At 41.6% G+C, this 18,405-nt stretch overlaps 1 protein-coding gene across 1 annotated transcript in view; it reads right to left on the reverse strand.

Annotated features, from left to right (window-relative positions):
* Positions 1 to 2,896: 2,896 nt before the first annotated feature.
* Positions 2,897 to 18,405, reverse strand: part of TIMD4 (T cell immunoglobulin and mucin domain containing 4) — a 33,949-nt gene continuing 18,440 nt past the window's right edge. Inside the window, exons 6-9 of the mRNA XM_058551176.1 lie at positions 7,511 to 7,557; positions 5,949 to 6,042; positions 4,411 to 4,450; positions 2,897 to 3,239 (exon numbers count right to left, since the gene is read on the reverse strand). Of these exons, the coding sequence (XP_058407159.1) occupies positions 3,155 to 3,239; positions 4,411 to 4,450; positions 5,949 to 6,042; positions 7,511 to 7,557 (266 nt within the window). The 3' untranslated portion in view covers positions 2,897 to 3,154. The remainder of the gene's footprint in view (positions 3,240 to 4,410; positions 4,451 to 5,948; positions 6,043 to 7,510; positions 7,558 to 18,405) is intronic.

Consider the following 18,405-nt stretch of genomic DNA (forward strand, 5'->3'; position numbering starts at 1 on the left):
GGTTGCAGAATTAGGTTGCTCTAAATACTCAAGGTTTGATTGTGGACCCACCACATAAACACCAGCTATAAGAGCCACATGTCCATCAAAGCCCTTCCTTGTGGCAATGGGAAAACAACACTGATTCCATTCTATTGCATTTCCCATATGTTTTGTCTCATTTAGATTTTTAAGATCCTTAAAGGGAAGTGATTCTCTCTTCTGGTCTCCTGCACACGACAGATACCAGGAAGTTGTTTGTAGATGGCATCCTGATTGCACAGAGAGGGAAAGTGGGGAACAACTACTCCAACGACCTCCTCTGGTCAAGGAGTCTCAGTATAAGAATTATATATTTATTAAGTCATCATTTGGTAAAACCCACACCCTGGACCTTTGAGTCTCAGACTGGTTGCCTTATTCTAGCCCATGGCCATATGTAGCTTACCCAGGACATTATTTTAACTAACACTGAATGTTGATGCCTTTAAGTGGACACACACATTCCACTTTGTTACAGGCCACATCACGTCCCATTGCCTCACTCATCTGTATCAGCTGCCTGGCCTCTAAAGTCATCGTTTGCCACCCCAGCCTTGGGCAGACCCTAAGTGGTTACAAGTCAGGAGACAGGAATCTCAGATATGCATTTAGAAATGATACCTCTGCCACAGAATGAAGAACAAATTGGAGAGGGAGAGGAGTGAAGGTGGTGAGTACAGTGAGGAAACTGCTGCAGGAGTCCAGGCAGAAAGTAATGCCAGCTTAAATGAGGTCTCTGACAAGGACCTCCACCGGGACTTTTGCCGCCTGCTGCTGCTGCTGGAAACTCTCCGGGCTCCGTGTAGCCACGCCCACCCCCACAGAGCCCTGGTTAAGGAGGAATCTTTTCTTGAAATCTCAATCCCCAAGTTAGGGATTTTTATGCTGCAATAGTTCTCAACTCTAACATACATCAGAATCACCTGAGCGCTTGTTAAAAAACAGATCGCTGGGCTCCCGCCACACCACCCCAGAGTTTCTGATTCAGCAGGTATGGGATGGGGACAAGAATTTGTATGTCTAACAAGTTCCAGGTGATGTTGAGGCTGCTGATCTGAAGTGCATAGTTTGAGAACCACTGAGCTAGAGCAATGGTTCTTAGTCCTGGCTGCACATTAGAACCACTCGGGGCATTTTTTTAAAATTCAGATGCCCAGGCCACACCCCAGACCAATTACAGAAGAATCTCTTAAAGCTGGGACTCGGGAATCGGCATTTTTTAAAACTCCCCAGTTAACTGCAGTGTTCAGCTAAGATTGAGTACTACTAGGCTAGAGGCTCCTGGAGGCCATTACCAGTTTTAAATAGTATGATTCCTTATTTAAATGTTTCTTAGTCTGACCAAGGAGTTTCAGAAATATACTTGGGAAAAGATTGAAGATGGCCCCCTTGCAAAACAGAAAGGTATTCATTGAGCTTAAATGTTCTGTTTAGGAAGTATTTGCCATCTTCTTTTTCTAGTCAGACCTAAGTTGGTGGTGGCATTGATGGTGCTGGTGGTTCTGGAAGACGACAAGGGAGCATGAACTAAGTTAGGATGGGGTATATCATCGAATCACAAAGTATTAGAACCTGACTATCTATACAAGGTCATCTAGTCCCACTCATTTTCCGGATGGGGAAACTGAGGCCCTGAACATGACTCTAGATCCATTTTACCCCTCAGTTTCTAAACTTGAGTTTAGCACACTAGAAAAAATCATTTCCAGCGTCTTAAGCTAACGTAGAGGAGCAAGTCAAGCCAAAAAAAAAAAGCTACCCACAGGCTGCTAGCTGTTTCCTTCACTTAGGCCAAATTTGCCACTCTGCTCAGCACCAAAAGGATGAGCCAGAAGGCATGCTGCTCTGGGCAAGTTGTTTTCCAAGTGCTTGGGTGAGAGGAGGGTTTTTTTATTAACTGCTGGATCCACACAAGTACCAGCCAAGTACAGCCTTGACTGCATGATACAATCAAGACTGATTATTTTCCTCTCTTAAAGGTAATACCAAGAGAGTAGAAATACAAAAGGTGGTTACCTTGAAAGACTTTGTGCTTATTTCATTGATGCTGCTATTGCCCTAAACATACTAGGAAGTATTTCAGGGAAATTTCTTTCAGATCTGGTTGACTTTCCACATTTCTGCCCAACCAGAGGCCTTTCTCACTCTTTCCATTCATTCATTCAACTGTCTGCTTTAATCTGTCTCCCAGGTTCTTCATGCTGCTAGCTATTAAAGTTTTTAAACAAACCCATTCTTTTTAAGGATCAAATTTCCATGAAGTGTATTTAGAGAAGCTAATCTGGACCACCTTACTGTCCCATCCATGCGCTGGCTCTGGTTGAATGTCCACGTCATTCACCACATTTTGCTCTGATGGAATCTTGGTTGTTTCCAAAATTAAATTCCCCATGCAAAAATTAAGATGTGACACTGTGGTCACCTCTAAAGACATTCAAATGTGAACAGAAAATAACAGAAAACTTAGGAGTTTTAGAGCTGAGCCAAAATTATTGTGCAATTTCACGTTATTTCCTGCATTATTGATGAAGCTTAGACCCAGGGCTGCACATACCATACGTAGAATGGAGCACTGAACTCTGAATGTTGGGCATAAAAGGAAAGATACAAATGCATACAAGGTGAAGGCAAGTAGGGCAGAGTAGGGACCAGAAATCATGTCCCAGAGGTAAGGCAATTTGGAGAGACCTGAGGTTCTCCTTCCAGCATCTGAAGCACTGCCAGGTAGAAGAGAGATTAGACATGTTTTGTGTAAGTACAATGAGTTCATCTAGGACTCACAGGCAGATGCTATATGAAGACAGACATTGTTTTAAATATTTCTGTCTCAAAACTTCCGTGAGATTGAACGGACTCCCATGGGTGTGGTAGTGAGCTCATGATCAGTGAAAGTGCTCAAGCATAGTGTGGAAGATCACTTAGCAGTGGTGCTACAGAGAAGAGTAAAGCACGGGGCAGAGAAAGTGTGGTCCCTAAAGTACCTTTCACTTGTGAAACTAAAGCAACGCTGGATCAATGACACCAATGGCACAGATGAGGCTTTTAAAAAAAAATAAAATCAAAACATTCCAGGACTTATTTTGACAATTCACACATTATGTGCCAATCCTCAATCCTAAGAAAAGGTAGCATGTTAGAGTGTGAAAAGACCCTCCTCATCTTCTCTTGCATGCTGCATGTCATCGAGGACATTTTTACTTTCTCCAGCGTTGTTGAGCCTATAAAAAGAAGAGAGAGGCTGATAATGGGAGACAAGGAGATCAGAAATAAATGGAGGCTGCTAAATTACAACACAACGAACCAAGGCTGTTAGAGGTAAAAGGGCTCAGTCCATCCAGTCCAAGGGGCTCATTTCACAGATAGGAAAACTGAGGCCACAAGTGATAAGGGGCTTTGCCAACCTATTCTAATAAGGGAATTAAAAGTTTCTTATTAGCAAAATATAAAATCATAATCTAAATGTGTTTATTTACCAAAAGGACCTCCAAGTATGACCTTGGAAAGTCACCTTGCTAAGCCTCAGTTTCTGTAGTCGTTAATATTTATTTATTAAGAGATATTGTGGTATTGATTTGGCAAGGTCTTCATCACAGTTTATACCAAATCTTTTCATTTCCTTCCCAAAAAGCTATAGAACAGGATGGATCTCCAAAATCCCTTTACAGAGACTCTTCAAACTATTTTAAAAAAACAAAACAGGGGCCGGCCCCGCGGCATAGCAGTTAAGTGCGCGCACTCCGCTGCTGGTGGCCCGGGGTTCGGATGCCGGCTGCGCACCGATGCACGGCTTGTCAAGCCATGCTGTGGTGGCGTCCCATATAAAGTAGAGGAAGATGGGCACAGATGTTAGCCCAGGCCCAGTCTTCCTCGGCAAAAAGAGGAGGATTGGCATAACTGTTAGCTCAGGGCTGATCTTCCTCACAAAAAGAAAAAAAAAAAAAAAAACAAGAACTGCTCCCATGGTCTAATTGGGCAGAGGAACCAAATCCGAGGAACAATATTCTACATGTGTTTTCATTTACCAAACTGTCAACTCTCCTCTCCAAGAACTCCAGTTTAACAATGTCTTTTTAAAGTGAGTTGCCCAGAGTTGAACAAAGAATTTCAAGCACTGGGTAGAGTGACTTATCACCTTCTTTTGCATGCCATACTTCTATTCATACAACCTGCCTTTGTATTTGCATTTTGGACAAACACAACACGGTGTTAATCAAGACAGAGGTTAACGTGAACTAAATCCCCACATCCTTTTCAACTCCAATGCCACATCTCTCCAACCCTGTATTCAATCAGAACACAAGCACAAGTCATTAAACCACTGAGTAGTATCTAATCATTTGTAACAGCTTGTACAATCATTACAACAATCAGTCATGCAAGATAAATTACCTTGTGTGTTTCTGGAAACAATTGGTTTTCATGACTTTCCCTGAAAAGACAAAGCCACGTTATAAGCAGAGTAGCTAGAACACGTGAAGTGCTGGGGAAGCGCAAAGCTACCTTACAAAGAGCAGAGGTGGTCCAAAGGGGAGAAGGTAGGGACTGGCTTTGGCAGGGAAAGCCATTCATTTCCCAGGTCAAATGACTGATTCTTTCGACCCCAAGGCAGTGTCCATCAATTACAAAGTTGTTCCAGCCTTTGGGCAATGGTGTTTAGCTGCTTCATTCTTGACTCGTTTGCCCACCCAGAATTCAAGGACTCACTAGGATTTAAAACACTTCCTATGAGACAGACCCAGAATTTTCAAAACTGTGACACGCCTTTGTATGAGGGCTGATGGCAGGCTTCCACTAAGTCCCAAATTTCCTTTTGCAGTGTTTATTAGGGACAGGTGTTAAAATATACAAGTTTCACATCAAACAGGCTGAGATGGTTACTAGTCTTCTCTCCTCACTTACTGCTTTGAAACAGTTTCTGTTAATAACTGCAGAACAACTTTTTTTTTATTTTACAATAGGACTAGGTGCCATATGCCTACACTTTGTATGAAAACTATAAACCCTGTGTTGTGACTCCTTTTTTTTTTTGTGAGGAAGATTAGCTCTGAGCTAACATCTGTTATCTATCCTCCTCTTTTTGCTGAGGAAGATCAGCCCTGTGCTAACGTCCGTGCCCATCTTCCTCTACTTTATATGTGGGACACCTGCCATAGCATGGCTTAATAAGTGGTGCGTAGGTCCGCGCCCAGGATCCGAACCTGTGAACCCCGGGTCACCGAAGCAGAGCAGGCAAACTTAACCACTACACCATTGGGCTGGCCTCCATGACTCCTTTTTGTAGTGTTTTAAAACTTTTTGAAGGCAGAGACGTGGGGTGCAAGGTCATGGACCAGCTAGAGAATCTAATGACAACTATGGACACTGCCCCTTGAAAAATGCAGATATAAACTACAAGCACTTTTGCATGTGATTTCAAGGATTCACATGTCCCCTGAGGTCTATCTGTGGATCCTAGGTTAATAAATCTTGCTTTAAGGGAACAAATACCAAGACTGAGATCATTCATGGCTTTCTTCCTGGGGCAATCTCAGGCAGAGGAGGAGGCTGGGCCAGGGTTTCCTCCACCCCAAGACAGTGATAATAATGGTACTTTCCACTTAAGCAGTAATGAGGTTGAAATGAGTTAGGCAAGGCAAGTGTATAGCATCAGGACTGGCACAGAATAAGTGTCCAAATATGAAGGTGCTCTTATTTTTTCTTCTTTTCCAAAATATAAATTCTATTAGGAGGATGATACATGAAGCCTGGGGCATCTTAGGGAGAATGAGTTGACCTGTTGCCTCCTCTATTGGGACGGGGACAATGATAGAAATGGGACTCTGGGGAACAGAGAAAGGGACAGGAAGCAGAATCAATCCAATCCCGGATCCTCCTGAAGTCTCTGTGGTTCTGAAGGTCTCCATCCCACGTGGTCCTGCCCTCCTTACCTCGAAGGAAAAATGCCACAAGCAATGCCAACAGCACAAACCCCAGGGAGGGAGCAATGATCGTCAGCAGTTCGAAGTTGTCAGCCATTTTTATCTGTGAGACACAAGGAAGGCAGTTGGCCACTCATTTCTGAATGTCATCTTTGCATGAGATTCCCATCCCAATCATACCTCCCAATCGTCAGCAGTTTCACTGCATCTCCCCACCTTTTGCCCAATGTATCTCAAGATCAAAACGAAGCCAGCCTTACAAATCAGAACTTTTTAAAAAATCTCTGAAGGTCTGAAACCCTTTACCAGACCCTCCAAATTTCCTCAGTCTTAGACATCAGGCCTATGGGCTGTGGGGCTCAAGGGTCGGAAGATAAAAATAACAGTGCTATGAGCTGTGTTCTCCACTCAAATCTCTTTGCCGGCCATTGCCCGAATCCTTTGAGCTCTCCCTAGCCCTATGCAGCTCCTCTCATGGCTGACTTAGACTTCTGGAGGCAACAAGATCAACCAAAAAACAGAACTCAATTTCAAATTTTCTACAGCAACGGTTCTCAAAGTGTAGCCAGGGGACCCATGAGATCAAAATGGTTTCCAAGAGTAATTCTTTGCCATTTTCACTGTCATTCTCTCATGAGATGTACAGTGGGTTTCCCAGAGGTGACATGACTTGTGATGTGATAATATCATCACTCTAACGATGGAGTATGTAAGCTGATTCAAGAATCTCTCTGTCTCCTATTAAGCCAGACGTTAAGGAGGTTTGCAAAAATGTAAAGCGATGCCCCTTTTCTCACTAATACTTTTTTCATTTGGGAAAATATAGTTATTTTTCATTAAAATGTTATGTTTACATGTAATGGATTTGTTGTTCTTGTTTTTAAATGAATTCATATTTAATGAATTCTTTTTAACTTCTCAGTTTTAATTTTTATGAGTATAAAGGGGTCCTGACACCAAATAAGTTTGAGAAGCATTGTTTGGCGGGCAGCACGTAGTTCTGGTGGCGGCTACGCCATCGCGCATCGCCCGGGCCAGGCTCCCTTCCCCGCCTTCCTGTCCCATTCTCCAACCCAGCAGCAAGGACAGGACAACAATCTCTCTCGGAGGAGAGAGAAGAGCAAAAAGAAAGAAGGGATAGGAGACCTTTACTTTTCCTTTACAGATGTCTATACTGCCTGAAATTTTTACTTAAAGCAGCCTGAATCACTTTTGTAATAATAAACATTAATGAAGGGTATTCTCAGAAAATAAGGGGAATGCTGGTGGCAGGTGTTGATTCTGCAGGATGTCACTAATCCTGGCCAGACGGAGGGAACATATATGATTTTCCATGTTTTTGTATTTTTTTTCTTTTTCTTTTCAAAGCATCTACATATACAGAAGTAACAATATTGATGTTACTTCTACCAAGAGTACAAGTCTACAAATTCCTTAGCTATTTCATAACAGCTGAGATGCATTTTGCCACTTAGATATATCTGCCCTCCCTAGTTCATTTCTGCAAACCTCTACTGTGGGATTTTTAAAATCTAAGTCATATACTTCAAATACTTCACAAAAAATTTTACCTGTTCTGATTCAACTCCATTTTGCTCAATAATTGCTGTCTCAGGTGCTGGGAAGGAAAAAGAGAAGAAAACGTTTATATTTCCTGTGGGAGAATAAAATACCACATCCTGAAATAGATATTTCAAAGCTCATATGGAATTTCCCTTGATGTGTTTAATCTTTTAATCCGATCTTTCCTTTTTTGTATAATTTATTTATGTATATTTGTTTTGATATGGTTTTATCTAAAGCTCACTCATCTGCTATCCAACATTATCCCACAGGAACATCTCCATTTTATAGATGGGTAGAGTGAGGCATCAGACTGGTAGGCAATTGGATCTGTTTTCTGTTGACCCCAGCAATGCATTCAACATTGTTATCCATCAAGAAAATGTGTCAGTCTGTCAGTTAACAAATATTTATTGAGTATTTATTACAGGCCATGCACTCTGTTGGCTATACCATTAACCTCGTGGAATTTACAACTTAGAGCAGAAAACCAAATTTAAACAAATAATGTAATAGTTGAAAAAATAACTAGTTACAACTGTGCAAAATTCTGGGAAGAAATAGTACAGGATATTGTAGAGGCATATTGTGAGGATGGAGGCCCTGTCCTGGAGAATGTGAAGTTTAAGCTGAGACATGGAGTCATTTATTTGTAACTGATAGTTGAGTTCAACAGGGGAAACATAGTGAGAATTTACCAAGAGCTAAGCACTGTTCCACACAAAGAAGGCTGAGATGAATATGACCTGACCTCTACCCTCAAGAAATTTACAGTACATTAGGGAAGGGACACCAGATGGTTATTTCAGCCTAACAGGTCAAGGGTAATGATGGAGTGTGGACAGGCTACTGGGGAGAACAGGCAGAGAGAGAAGCCCTCAGCACATTGTAGTTTAGTAAGAGCCATTAGAATTAAATTCCATGAAGACAGAGTCCCTCTCTGCCTGCTCAACACTGGGACCCCAAAACTGTCTGACACATACTTGGTGCTCAATAAATATTTGTTGAGTGAATAATACCTGAGCTGAGTTAAGGTTGTGTAAGAATTAGCAAAGAAATGTGGCAGAGGCGTTCCAGGCAGACAGAACAGCATCAGCAAGGCTATGGAAGCATGAAACAGTATGGCTCCCATGTCAAATGGCTAGCAGCTGTGAAGGTGTAAAATGAGGAACGGGACTGAGATGGGCAGGAACAAGTCATGGAAGGCCTTTTGTTTCATGTTGGTGAGTCCCGGGTTCATTCTGTAAGCAGTGGGAAACCGTAGAAAGGTTTGAAAAATGTTATAGACCAGTTAGGAAGATAAGGGAACAGCTAAGATGAGAGTTATCATCTTATTCCAGGTCTGACATTCAGAGCTAGCAGAAATGACGGGAGAGAGAGAGATTCCAGAAATGCTTAGGAGGGAGATCAACAGGATATGGACATTGAATGTGCGGGTGAGGACTAGACAAGAGTCCTAGATAACTCGCAGTTTCCTACTTGAGACACTGGGCCATTGCCTGAACTGTCCCCTAGGCTGGCGACAGTGGCAGCAGAGCAGAGGGCAAGTCTTGGAGAGAAAGGTGATGAGCTCAAATTTAGAGTCACTGAATATAAGGTACTTGAGAGACACACACAAACACTATTCGCCTAACAAGCAATTGATGGATATGAATCTGAATCGAACTCAAGAAAAGGCTGGAGCTGCGGATACTGATCTGGGAGTCATCAGTACCCAGAGAGCAATTAAAATCTTCAGTGTACAAGAAATCCAAGGGCTGCATGTCCAGAGAGACAAAAGAGCAGGCATCCTGAGAAACCCCAGCACTTAAAAGGTGGCAGAGGAGCCGGCCCAGTGACATAGCAGTTAAGTTCATGTGCTCCACTTCAGCAGCCCAGGGTCCGCAGGTTCGGATCCTGGGCACGGACATACACGCTGCTCATCAAGCCATGCTGTGGTGGCATCCCACAAACAAAATAGAGGAAGATGGGCACAGATGTTAGCTCACTGACAATCTTCCTCAAGCAAAAAGAGGAAGATTGGCAACAGATGTTAGCTCAGGGCCAATCTTCCTCACGAAAAAAAAAGAAAAAAAGAAAGGTGGGCAGAGGAGTTGGGGGAAAAGGAAGCAGAAGAAGTGGGCAGAGAGCAGAAAGTGAGAGTAGTGTCACGGAAGCCAGCGAAGGAGGAAATGTCCAGAAAGGACATAAAATCATACATGCCATAAAGCCTTCCAATAGAAACAGAACAAAAAGCCACACAGAGACAAGGCCTGGATATAATAAATACCTAGGCTAATAGTTACTGAAATTGATCATTGTTCCCCCCAAGCTTCCTCACCCTCAAAGCAAAAGGAGAGATGTGATAGGTTTTGTAAGGCTAGTAATTTGGTTCAAGAGAGCTTATTTGTTCAACAGGGAAAGTGACTTGTTGAATGCCTGGGAGCATAAAACTCTGAGGGGGAAATTCAGCATGTTTTCATATCCTATACCTCAGTTAGTGTTGTTTTTCTCTCTGCTATTATCCCCTCGAGCTGGAAATTGCAGGTAAGGATTCAAAACTCCTACCCCCATTCTGTCAAAAATCCTGTCATATTATAATCATTTGTGATGGAGAAGCCTGAAATTGAAACCATCAAAGAGAAAAGCCAGCTTGGGTCAGTTTTGTCAGGGCTAATCTGTATTTTAAATTGGAATTGTCTAATGGGAGAGACACTGCGAACACAAACACTGCTGAATGATACCAAACAGCACTTTCTTTTTCTTCAGAAAATGCCGAAAGCCTCCAAGGCAGCACTGTAAGGGCCACAGTGTTATACACCAAATAGCAATAAGAAACACAAATTGATGGCGATTTTTCTTCCTTGTGAAAAGGAGCGATGCTAACAGCTAGGGGATGGGGTTAGACAAGTCAAGACTGCTGGTTTTCATGTCGGCTGTGGTCTCCTGACCCTTACATCCTCAACGCCCTGAACTCTGACACATGAACATTCACACAAAGGCAGGAGACTCCCAGAACTTGTAAGAAAAGCAGTTTTGCAAGAGGGATTGTAGTGGGTTAAATAGTGTCCCCCCCAAAGTCATGTCTACCCAGAACCACCGACTGTGACCATACTTAGAAAAAGGACATCTTTGCAGATGTAATTAGTTAAAGATCTTGAGATGAAATCATCCTAGATTTAGGATAGGCCCTAAATCCAATGGCTGGTGTCTTTATAAGAAGAGAAGAGGACACAGAGAGACACACAGAGGACACACACACACAGAAGGCCATGTGAACACGGAGGCTGAGATTGGAGTGATGCTGTCTCAAGCCAAGGAATCGCTGGGGCACCAGAAGCTGGAAGAAGCAAGGAAGGATCCTCCCCTAGAGCTTTCGGAGAGAACATGGTCCCGCTGACACTTTGATTTCAGATTCTAACCTCCAGAACTGTGAGAGAATACATTTCTGTTGTAAGCCACCCGGTTTGTGGTACTTTGTTACCACATCCCTGGGGAACCAATACAGAAATTAAAGGGAATCGAAACAGAAAGGATGAAAGTAACCTTTGATAGGGGTAACCAACCTAAGACAGACTCAGGAAATGGGTGCTGAGCACATGTAAGAAGACTAACTCCAGTTAAAGGACCCAGCATTAAACTCAAAAGAGGGTTAATCTAATGTCATATTATTAATAACATTCCATTGAACATTTAATCCTCATGAGAAACCCTATGGGACAGATATTATTCCATATCGCCAGTGAAAAACCTGAGGTTCAGAGTGTTGAGCAACATGATCAAGGTCGGACAGGTTGTAGGGGGTAGAGCTGGATTTGAACCTGTCTGACATCAACACCTATGCTCTTAATGACCTCATTATACTGGAGCTAAAGCACAATTGTACCATGTAGACAGCATGTCCTACGGATGTAAGAAGGAATGTTCAGTACAGTGATTTGCACTGAATCCTGAAAAGGGATGGTCCAGAACAGTAGTCTCCAAAGACGGCTTGGTACTCACCACGAATGTACAAGGCCATCCACTGGGTGTGGGGAAAAAGAGAACTTCTATTTACATTTATTTGAATCTCATCCTTTAATCATTTATTTGGAAGCGATATATTTCAAAATGTACATATTAGTGGGGAGGTATGTGTGAAAAATTATAAATAAATGTTTTACTACTAAGAATACATTATTAATTGGGTCTAGAGAAGAAGAATGAATCATTTTTCTCTCAAACATAGTTTGGAGACTATGGTAGGCAGAAAAATGACACCCGAAGGTGTCCACATCCTAATCTTCAGAACCTGTGAATATGTTACCCTATATAGCAAAAGAGACTGTAATGGGACTGAGTTAAGGATCTTGAGATGGGAAGATTATCCAGGATTATCCAGTGGGCCCAATATAATCACAAGGGTCATTAAAATAGGGAGGTAAAAAGGTCAAAGTCAGAGAGGAGATATGATGGTGGAAGAAGAGGTCAGAGTGAGAGAGATTTGAAGATGCTACACTGCTGGCTTTAAAGATGGCGGAAGGAACAGCAAGCCAAGGAATGCAGGCAGCCTCTGGAAGCTGGAAAAGGCAAGGAAATGGATTCTCCCCTAGAGCCTCCAGAAGGCACGCAGCCCTGCCAACACCTTGATTTTAGGCCCTCTGCCCTTCAGAACTATAAGATAAGAAATCTGTGTTGTTTTAAACCACTGTGTTTATGGTAATTTGTTACATTTGTTAACAGGAAACTAATACAGAGACACTGTTCAATATGCTCTTCCAAGAGAACGGCACTTCTGGGGTTGGGCACAAGGGATGAAAGAAAGTTTGACTTTTCATTTAAAATTTTTGATACACTTTGTACCTTTGCCATGTGTGTGTATTATCTATCTTAAAATAAGTTAATTAAAATTTAATAACAAAAGAATCTTTAAAATTAACCACACTTTTCCTGGGTCCAAGTACTCACCAATATTTCTGATTAATATTAGATTTTCCTACATGGTGAAAATGTATTTATAATTAAAAATACCAAAATATGGACCCTTCAGCAGCTAGAGTTCTCACTGTGAATTAGTAATTGGCTTGCTGGCTTGTGTTTTAGGCTCTTGAGTTCTTGGTGGACCAGGGTACTCCAGCCAGATGGAATTTCTATAAAACTTAACCCCAGACCTCAGAGTACTATGAGGCTGCCACTTGGCCCCCCTCATGCTTTACCTAAATACTAAGTATTTATCCCAGGTTTCCTGGCTGTATGACCTTGGGCAAGACATTTCCTCTCTCTGAGCAACAGTTTATTTATTCGAAAATGCTGATACTTTGCCACCTGATTTCCTTTGTCCTATTTGACCTTTATATTTCTGGATGACTTTTTACGAAGAATTTGAATGAACTGAGAAAATTATCATTACATAGTAATTTTTTTAAAGGATATAAAGCTATACTTAGTATAGTGAATGACTATGTAAATACTTAAAAATATGCTCACAAACACATGCATACCTCTTGCTCTCCAAAGAAAACTAAAAAGAAATACTAAAAGGCTAACTACATCTGACCTTGAGTGGAAATATTATAGAAAATTAACATTTTTTTCTTATGAGTACTTTTGTATAATTTCTAAATTTTCTCAAATGTGAAAATTTTAACCATAAAATATTCTATGTATCATGTGTTAATCACCGGAAACTCTTTAAGAAGCCTGAGTCAAGAGCAAACTCATGGTGTGTGTCATTTCTCTGAAGCAATGCCACAGTGACCTTCTAAGAGAAACTCTGAAGACAGCTTTTAGAAACCCATTAACCCACAACCAAAGAAGAGTTGGGTCATGATATTACAAAAGGCGCCTCCCTACATCTAAGAGTACTGACGTAAAACATGTACAGGATATATAGTGGTTGTTTTTATAGGTCAAAAATGGTTTGTTTTTTAAAATAATGAGTGCATATAAAAATGGTGAAATCCAAGTAGGTTTTGTAGACTAGTTAATTATATCGTACCAACATCAATTTTCTGGTTTTCACAATGTGCTATAGTAATGTATGATGTTACTGTTGGGGGAAGCTAGACAATATAGAGACTATTTTTGAAGTTCGTGTGAGTGTAAAATTATTTCAAAATAAAAATTTTTTTAAAAGATGGTTTAAACATCAGCCATTTTATAAGGTTCAATCTAATATATGCATGGTACATAGCAGCTTTGCTATAAAGATTTGTTGAACAAAATTGTTGAATGAATTTTAAAGTGAGTTTAAAAGAATAGAGAGAATGATTTTGTAAAAAATTTGAAAAATTTTGTAAAAAATCATGATAGATGCCACTATGTTATTAGAAAAGCAAAAATGATCTGAGAGGGTATAGCCCAAACTCTCACAGTAATTATCTCTTCATCTTGGTCATTTGGGGCGAGGAGGGGGATATTTGGAATACAAGGAACTTTCACTGTATAGTGTTTTAACTTTTTCTTTTACAAGAGCATGTATTTATTTTGTAACATGAAAATTAAAGTTTACATGTTAAAACTATAGCATAAAAACACCATCTTTACCTTCAAAGGACTTATAGTTTAGTAGAGTAGGAGGCAATGTCAGTGTATGCTCTGGAAAAGCCCTACTGAAACAGACTCACATCTGCCCTTTCTAAGGAACGTGTCCTGTATCTGGATGGCACAGATCAAGGGTTGGCAAACCACCATCTGAGGGCCAAATCCAGCCTTCTGCCTGTTTTTTTTTTGGTGAGGAAGATCAGCTCTGAGCTAACATCCATGCCATTCCTCCTCTTTTTGCTGAGGAAGACCGGCTCTGAGCTAACATCTATTGCCAATCCTCCTCCTTTTTTTCCCCAAAGCCCCAGTAGATATTTGTATGTCGTAGTTGCACATCCTTCTAGTTGCTGTATGTGGGACGCAGCCTCAGCATGGCCGGAGAAGCGGTGCGTTGGTGCATCCTGGGATCCGAACCCGGGCCGCCAGTAGCGGAGCACGCGCACTTAACCGCTAAGCCACGGGGCCGGCCCGCCTTCTGCCTGTTTTTGTACAGCCTGAGAACTAAGAATCGTTTTTATATTTTAAAATGGTTGGGAAAAATTCAAAAGAAGAATAGTAGCTCATAACACATGAAAACTACAGGCAATTCGTATTTCAGTGTCCCTCAATAAAGTTTTATTGAGGCACAGCACCAGTGGTTCACGCATTGTCTCTGGCTGCTTTTGCACTACGAAGGCAGAGTTGAGTAGTTGTGACAGAGAGAGCATGGCTGGTAAGGCCTAAAATATGTACTATCTGGCCCCTCACAGAAAAAATTTTCTGATTCCTGGTATAGTTACTCCACTGGTGCAAAAACAACACCCATGGAGTCAGGGAATTCAATGTGTTATATCTGAGCACAATTTTAATCTTAAAACCTTCAACCTTCAGAATCTAGGGCTTTGAGAGAATTCCCCTTCAAGGTGGTTACATCTAAGATGGTATTCTAGAACCTACTCTCTCACTCACTCACATAAAACTGTGTGCTATGTGCAGTTCCGGAATGGCACTGAATTTTTACACTAGAAAATCTTCTAAGAATCCATTTTGAATGTTACCCCTGTTCCCATCCCATTAGCAGAAATTTGCCTCAAAATTACTAGAGACTCCCTCTCAGAATCAATTTGTGGAGCACTACTGCATGCCTGGCATAGTGATGAGCACTTCATATAAATTCTCTCTTTTAATGCTTATAAAAAGCCTCTTACAGATATGTAAATTGTGGCTGAAAAGTTTAAATTGCTCACCCAAGGTAACACAGACAATAAAAGGAAATTTGAACCCAACTCTGAATGACTCAAAAAATCATGATTGTAATCATTCTGAGAGAAAAGAAAAAGAGCATACTAAAATCCTATTTGAAAACACAAACTCTCTAACCAGTGGGCTTCAAGCCAGAAATCAACTGGAAATGAAAGCACTGTATCTTCCCAGTGGATACATTTTAAAACTCATATTACATATGTTGACTCATCATTGAATTCACAGACACTGGGACTCATCTGTCTCTACTTTTAAAACAAATTTAGTTCTGAAATAAGTCAATTCAACTGATACAATCTTAATGCAATCCTAGAATTTTAAAAGTGACAACTTAAGCCTTCAGAGACGTTTCTTTTCTTTCATAGGTAACATCTAGCTTATGCTGCCCCCTTCTGGATCACTGGTGTTATGGTCTTAAAAATCCAAAAGCAAAAGGATCCAAAAACCAGTCTGAATATTTTAGAGTTGAGAGGAATTTGAAATTATCTCCTCTGATTCCTTTTTCTTAATCAAGAAAAAAACTGAAATCTAGAGAGACAGTTTCATTTTCTCAAGGTTTCACAATACTGAGTAACAAGGGAAGTGGCTGGAATCCGTATTTTCTGACGTTGCCTGACAGGACTAACACGGATCTGGAATTTCAAAATGACTTTGAAAGTAGAAACACGCATTGAATTCACACATTTCCTTTAAATTTTGGAGACTTTTGTGTGTTTTAAATATGTGGAATGATCAAAAAGAGTACTATACACTTAAATAAATCAACCAACAGAGCATTACATACTTGAGTCCGGTGCTCCTCAGCTCTCAGGGCAAAATTGGGGGGGATTCATTTTTCAATCAATTTGAGAGGGAACAGAGAAAATTGTGTTGGCACCCAGTGTGGTTCATAAAGAGGAAGGAATAATGAGATGACTTCACCTTTCACGCAGGTGAGGTAACGGAAGGAAACCAGAGACTCTAGAACACCATTATTTGAGTCACCCAATTCCAAACTTCCCTCAACCTTCCACTGCCTCCAAAGACGCCCCGGCAACAAAAATCTCATCATCTCGGTGAGAGCCCCGAGTCACCACCTCAGTCTACTGCTCTCACATGCCAATATCTGAGGGTCTCGGTGATGCATAGACAAGACCTCATCCCTAATCCTTCCCCACTAGACTCCTCTCTGAAGGGCAATGTCTAGCACTACTCTGCCCCCACCAGCTGATCAATAAATCTTGACTGAGGAAGGTGCACATTTTACCAAGAACCCTCAGAATTAACAACAACAATAATAATAGACAGATACCATATGCCAAGCACTTACTGCAGACCAAACACAGTGCAAAGTACTTTCCCTGTTTGATCTCAGAAAATGCTCTGCGGTAGGCACCACTATCATCCTCATCTCACAGTGGGAATCCAGCTGCCTAGAGATGTCAGGCCACTTGCTCAAGTCACATAGTTAGGAAGGAAGAGAACAAACGGCAAAGCCAGGATTATCTACCTACAGAGCCTAAGCTCGTATCCTCTGGGCTCTGTGGCCTTTGGAAAATGTGGCAAGAGCTCACATACGCTTGCTCTGAAAAGATTAGTGCTGGAGAGTGAATGACCACACTATTTCGTGGCACAGTGGAAGGAGGTCCATTTGGAATGGAACCCTAGCCCTCTGATGCCTAGGTGGGTACAGTTTCTGGAAAAGACATCCTAATAATTCTTATTGATGATGATGACTATAAGCACAATGGAAACAGCTGAAAGTGCACAAAGCCTGTTCACATTTATTATCACATTTGAAATTCAAATGAATCTACGAGGTAAGTAAACTTGGGCAGAATTATTGAAAGAAGAGGAAATTGAAGCTCAGAGAGGTCCCATATCTTGCCCAAAGCTGCATGACTGGTAAAGATTGCTAGTTAATGGTAGAGCAATGATATCTGATTCCAAATTCCACTTCTGTTCCCCTCTACTGTGCTGCTGAGCATCACAGGGTTCAGTGGTCCCCGAGTGCGGGTAGGCTCTGGTCAAAGGACCTCGGTACCTGATCATTGACTTGTTCACAGCGGGGAGAACACATACCTCACCTCATCACAGAACTCGCTGAGGTTTACCCATTTATCCTACCGCCCTGTGAAACCAGAGGTCTCTGTGGTGCCTGGCTCAGTGTTAGAGGGACAATTTGGTCTGCAGAGTGGTCACCCAGCTCACTTGGTTAACTGTTAATGAGGACCTATCGTAGGGCCAGATCCAGGGTATATTTCAGTGGCTGGCACCTTACGTCTTTTTCTCTCTCTGTTTGCCTTACCACGGATATGCCTCTCTTAAAGCTTGGCAACTCTCTTGGATCTTGTTTGTTGACCTTTCTGAAGGTGAGCTGTTAGATGCTAGAATTACACGGCTTCAATTCCAACTTCATTAATGAAAAAAAATCATTTGTATGGTTGGTAGAATATAATGCTATTGTGAGAAGAATCCACTTTTTGTCCTTTTCCTTCATCCCCTGCTGGCCTACCAACTGATTCCAGCCTGTGACCGGCACTGGGCATGAGAGATAAAACCAATCAGCTAATGCCTCGTGAAAGATGTTGACTTTGAAATCAACTGCATCCAATTTCTTTCCTCCTAACAATGGCATTTGTGAGTGAAAATGAGCTTTGCTTCATTCCCTTGCCTTCCTCTGTTCCTTCTGCTGAACTTGTACCGAGAATAGCAATTCCTCCTGTAACTTCTTTATGTCCTTGATCAACTGAGGACTCAGAAAACTGTCAAGTTCTGAGAGGGCTCGATTTTGTCTTCAAGAAAATAGTGCAGTGTGGGGGAAGAGCTCTGATTTGGGAGCCAGGAGAGGGTCCTACCTAGGGCTTAGTTCCCACTTCCCTCCGAACTTTTTAATGCCTCTGCGCTTCAGTTTCCTTCCATGTAGCATAGGAGAGTGTGGTAAACCAGCTATTCCTAAATGCCTTCTTGGGGCCAGGGCTGGGTTGACTTCAAAAGAATCTCCTGAGGAAGTTTGTTAAACATACAGTTTCTTGGACCCACTCCCAGAGTTTCTAATTCTGCAAGTCTTGGGTAGAGTAGAGCAATCTATGTTTTTGCTTAGCTTCCTGTAATTCCAGCCCATGGCCAAGTCTGGTATACATGGACTGGATGATCTCTAAGTTCAAGGTCTTTGTTCTCC

Source organism: Diceros bicornis, chromosome 1, assembly GCF_020826845.1.
Source record: "Diceros bicornis minor isolate mBicDic1 chromosome 1, mDicBic1.mat.cur, whole genome shotgun sequence".
NCBI lineage: Eukaryota > Metazoa > Chordata > Mammalia > Perissodactyla > Rhinocerotidae > Diceros > Diceros bicornis.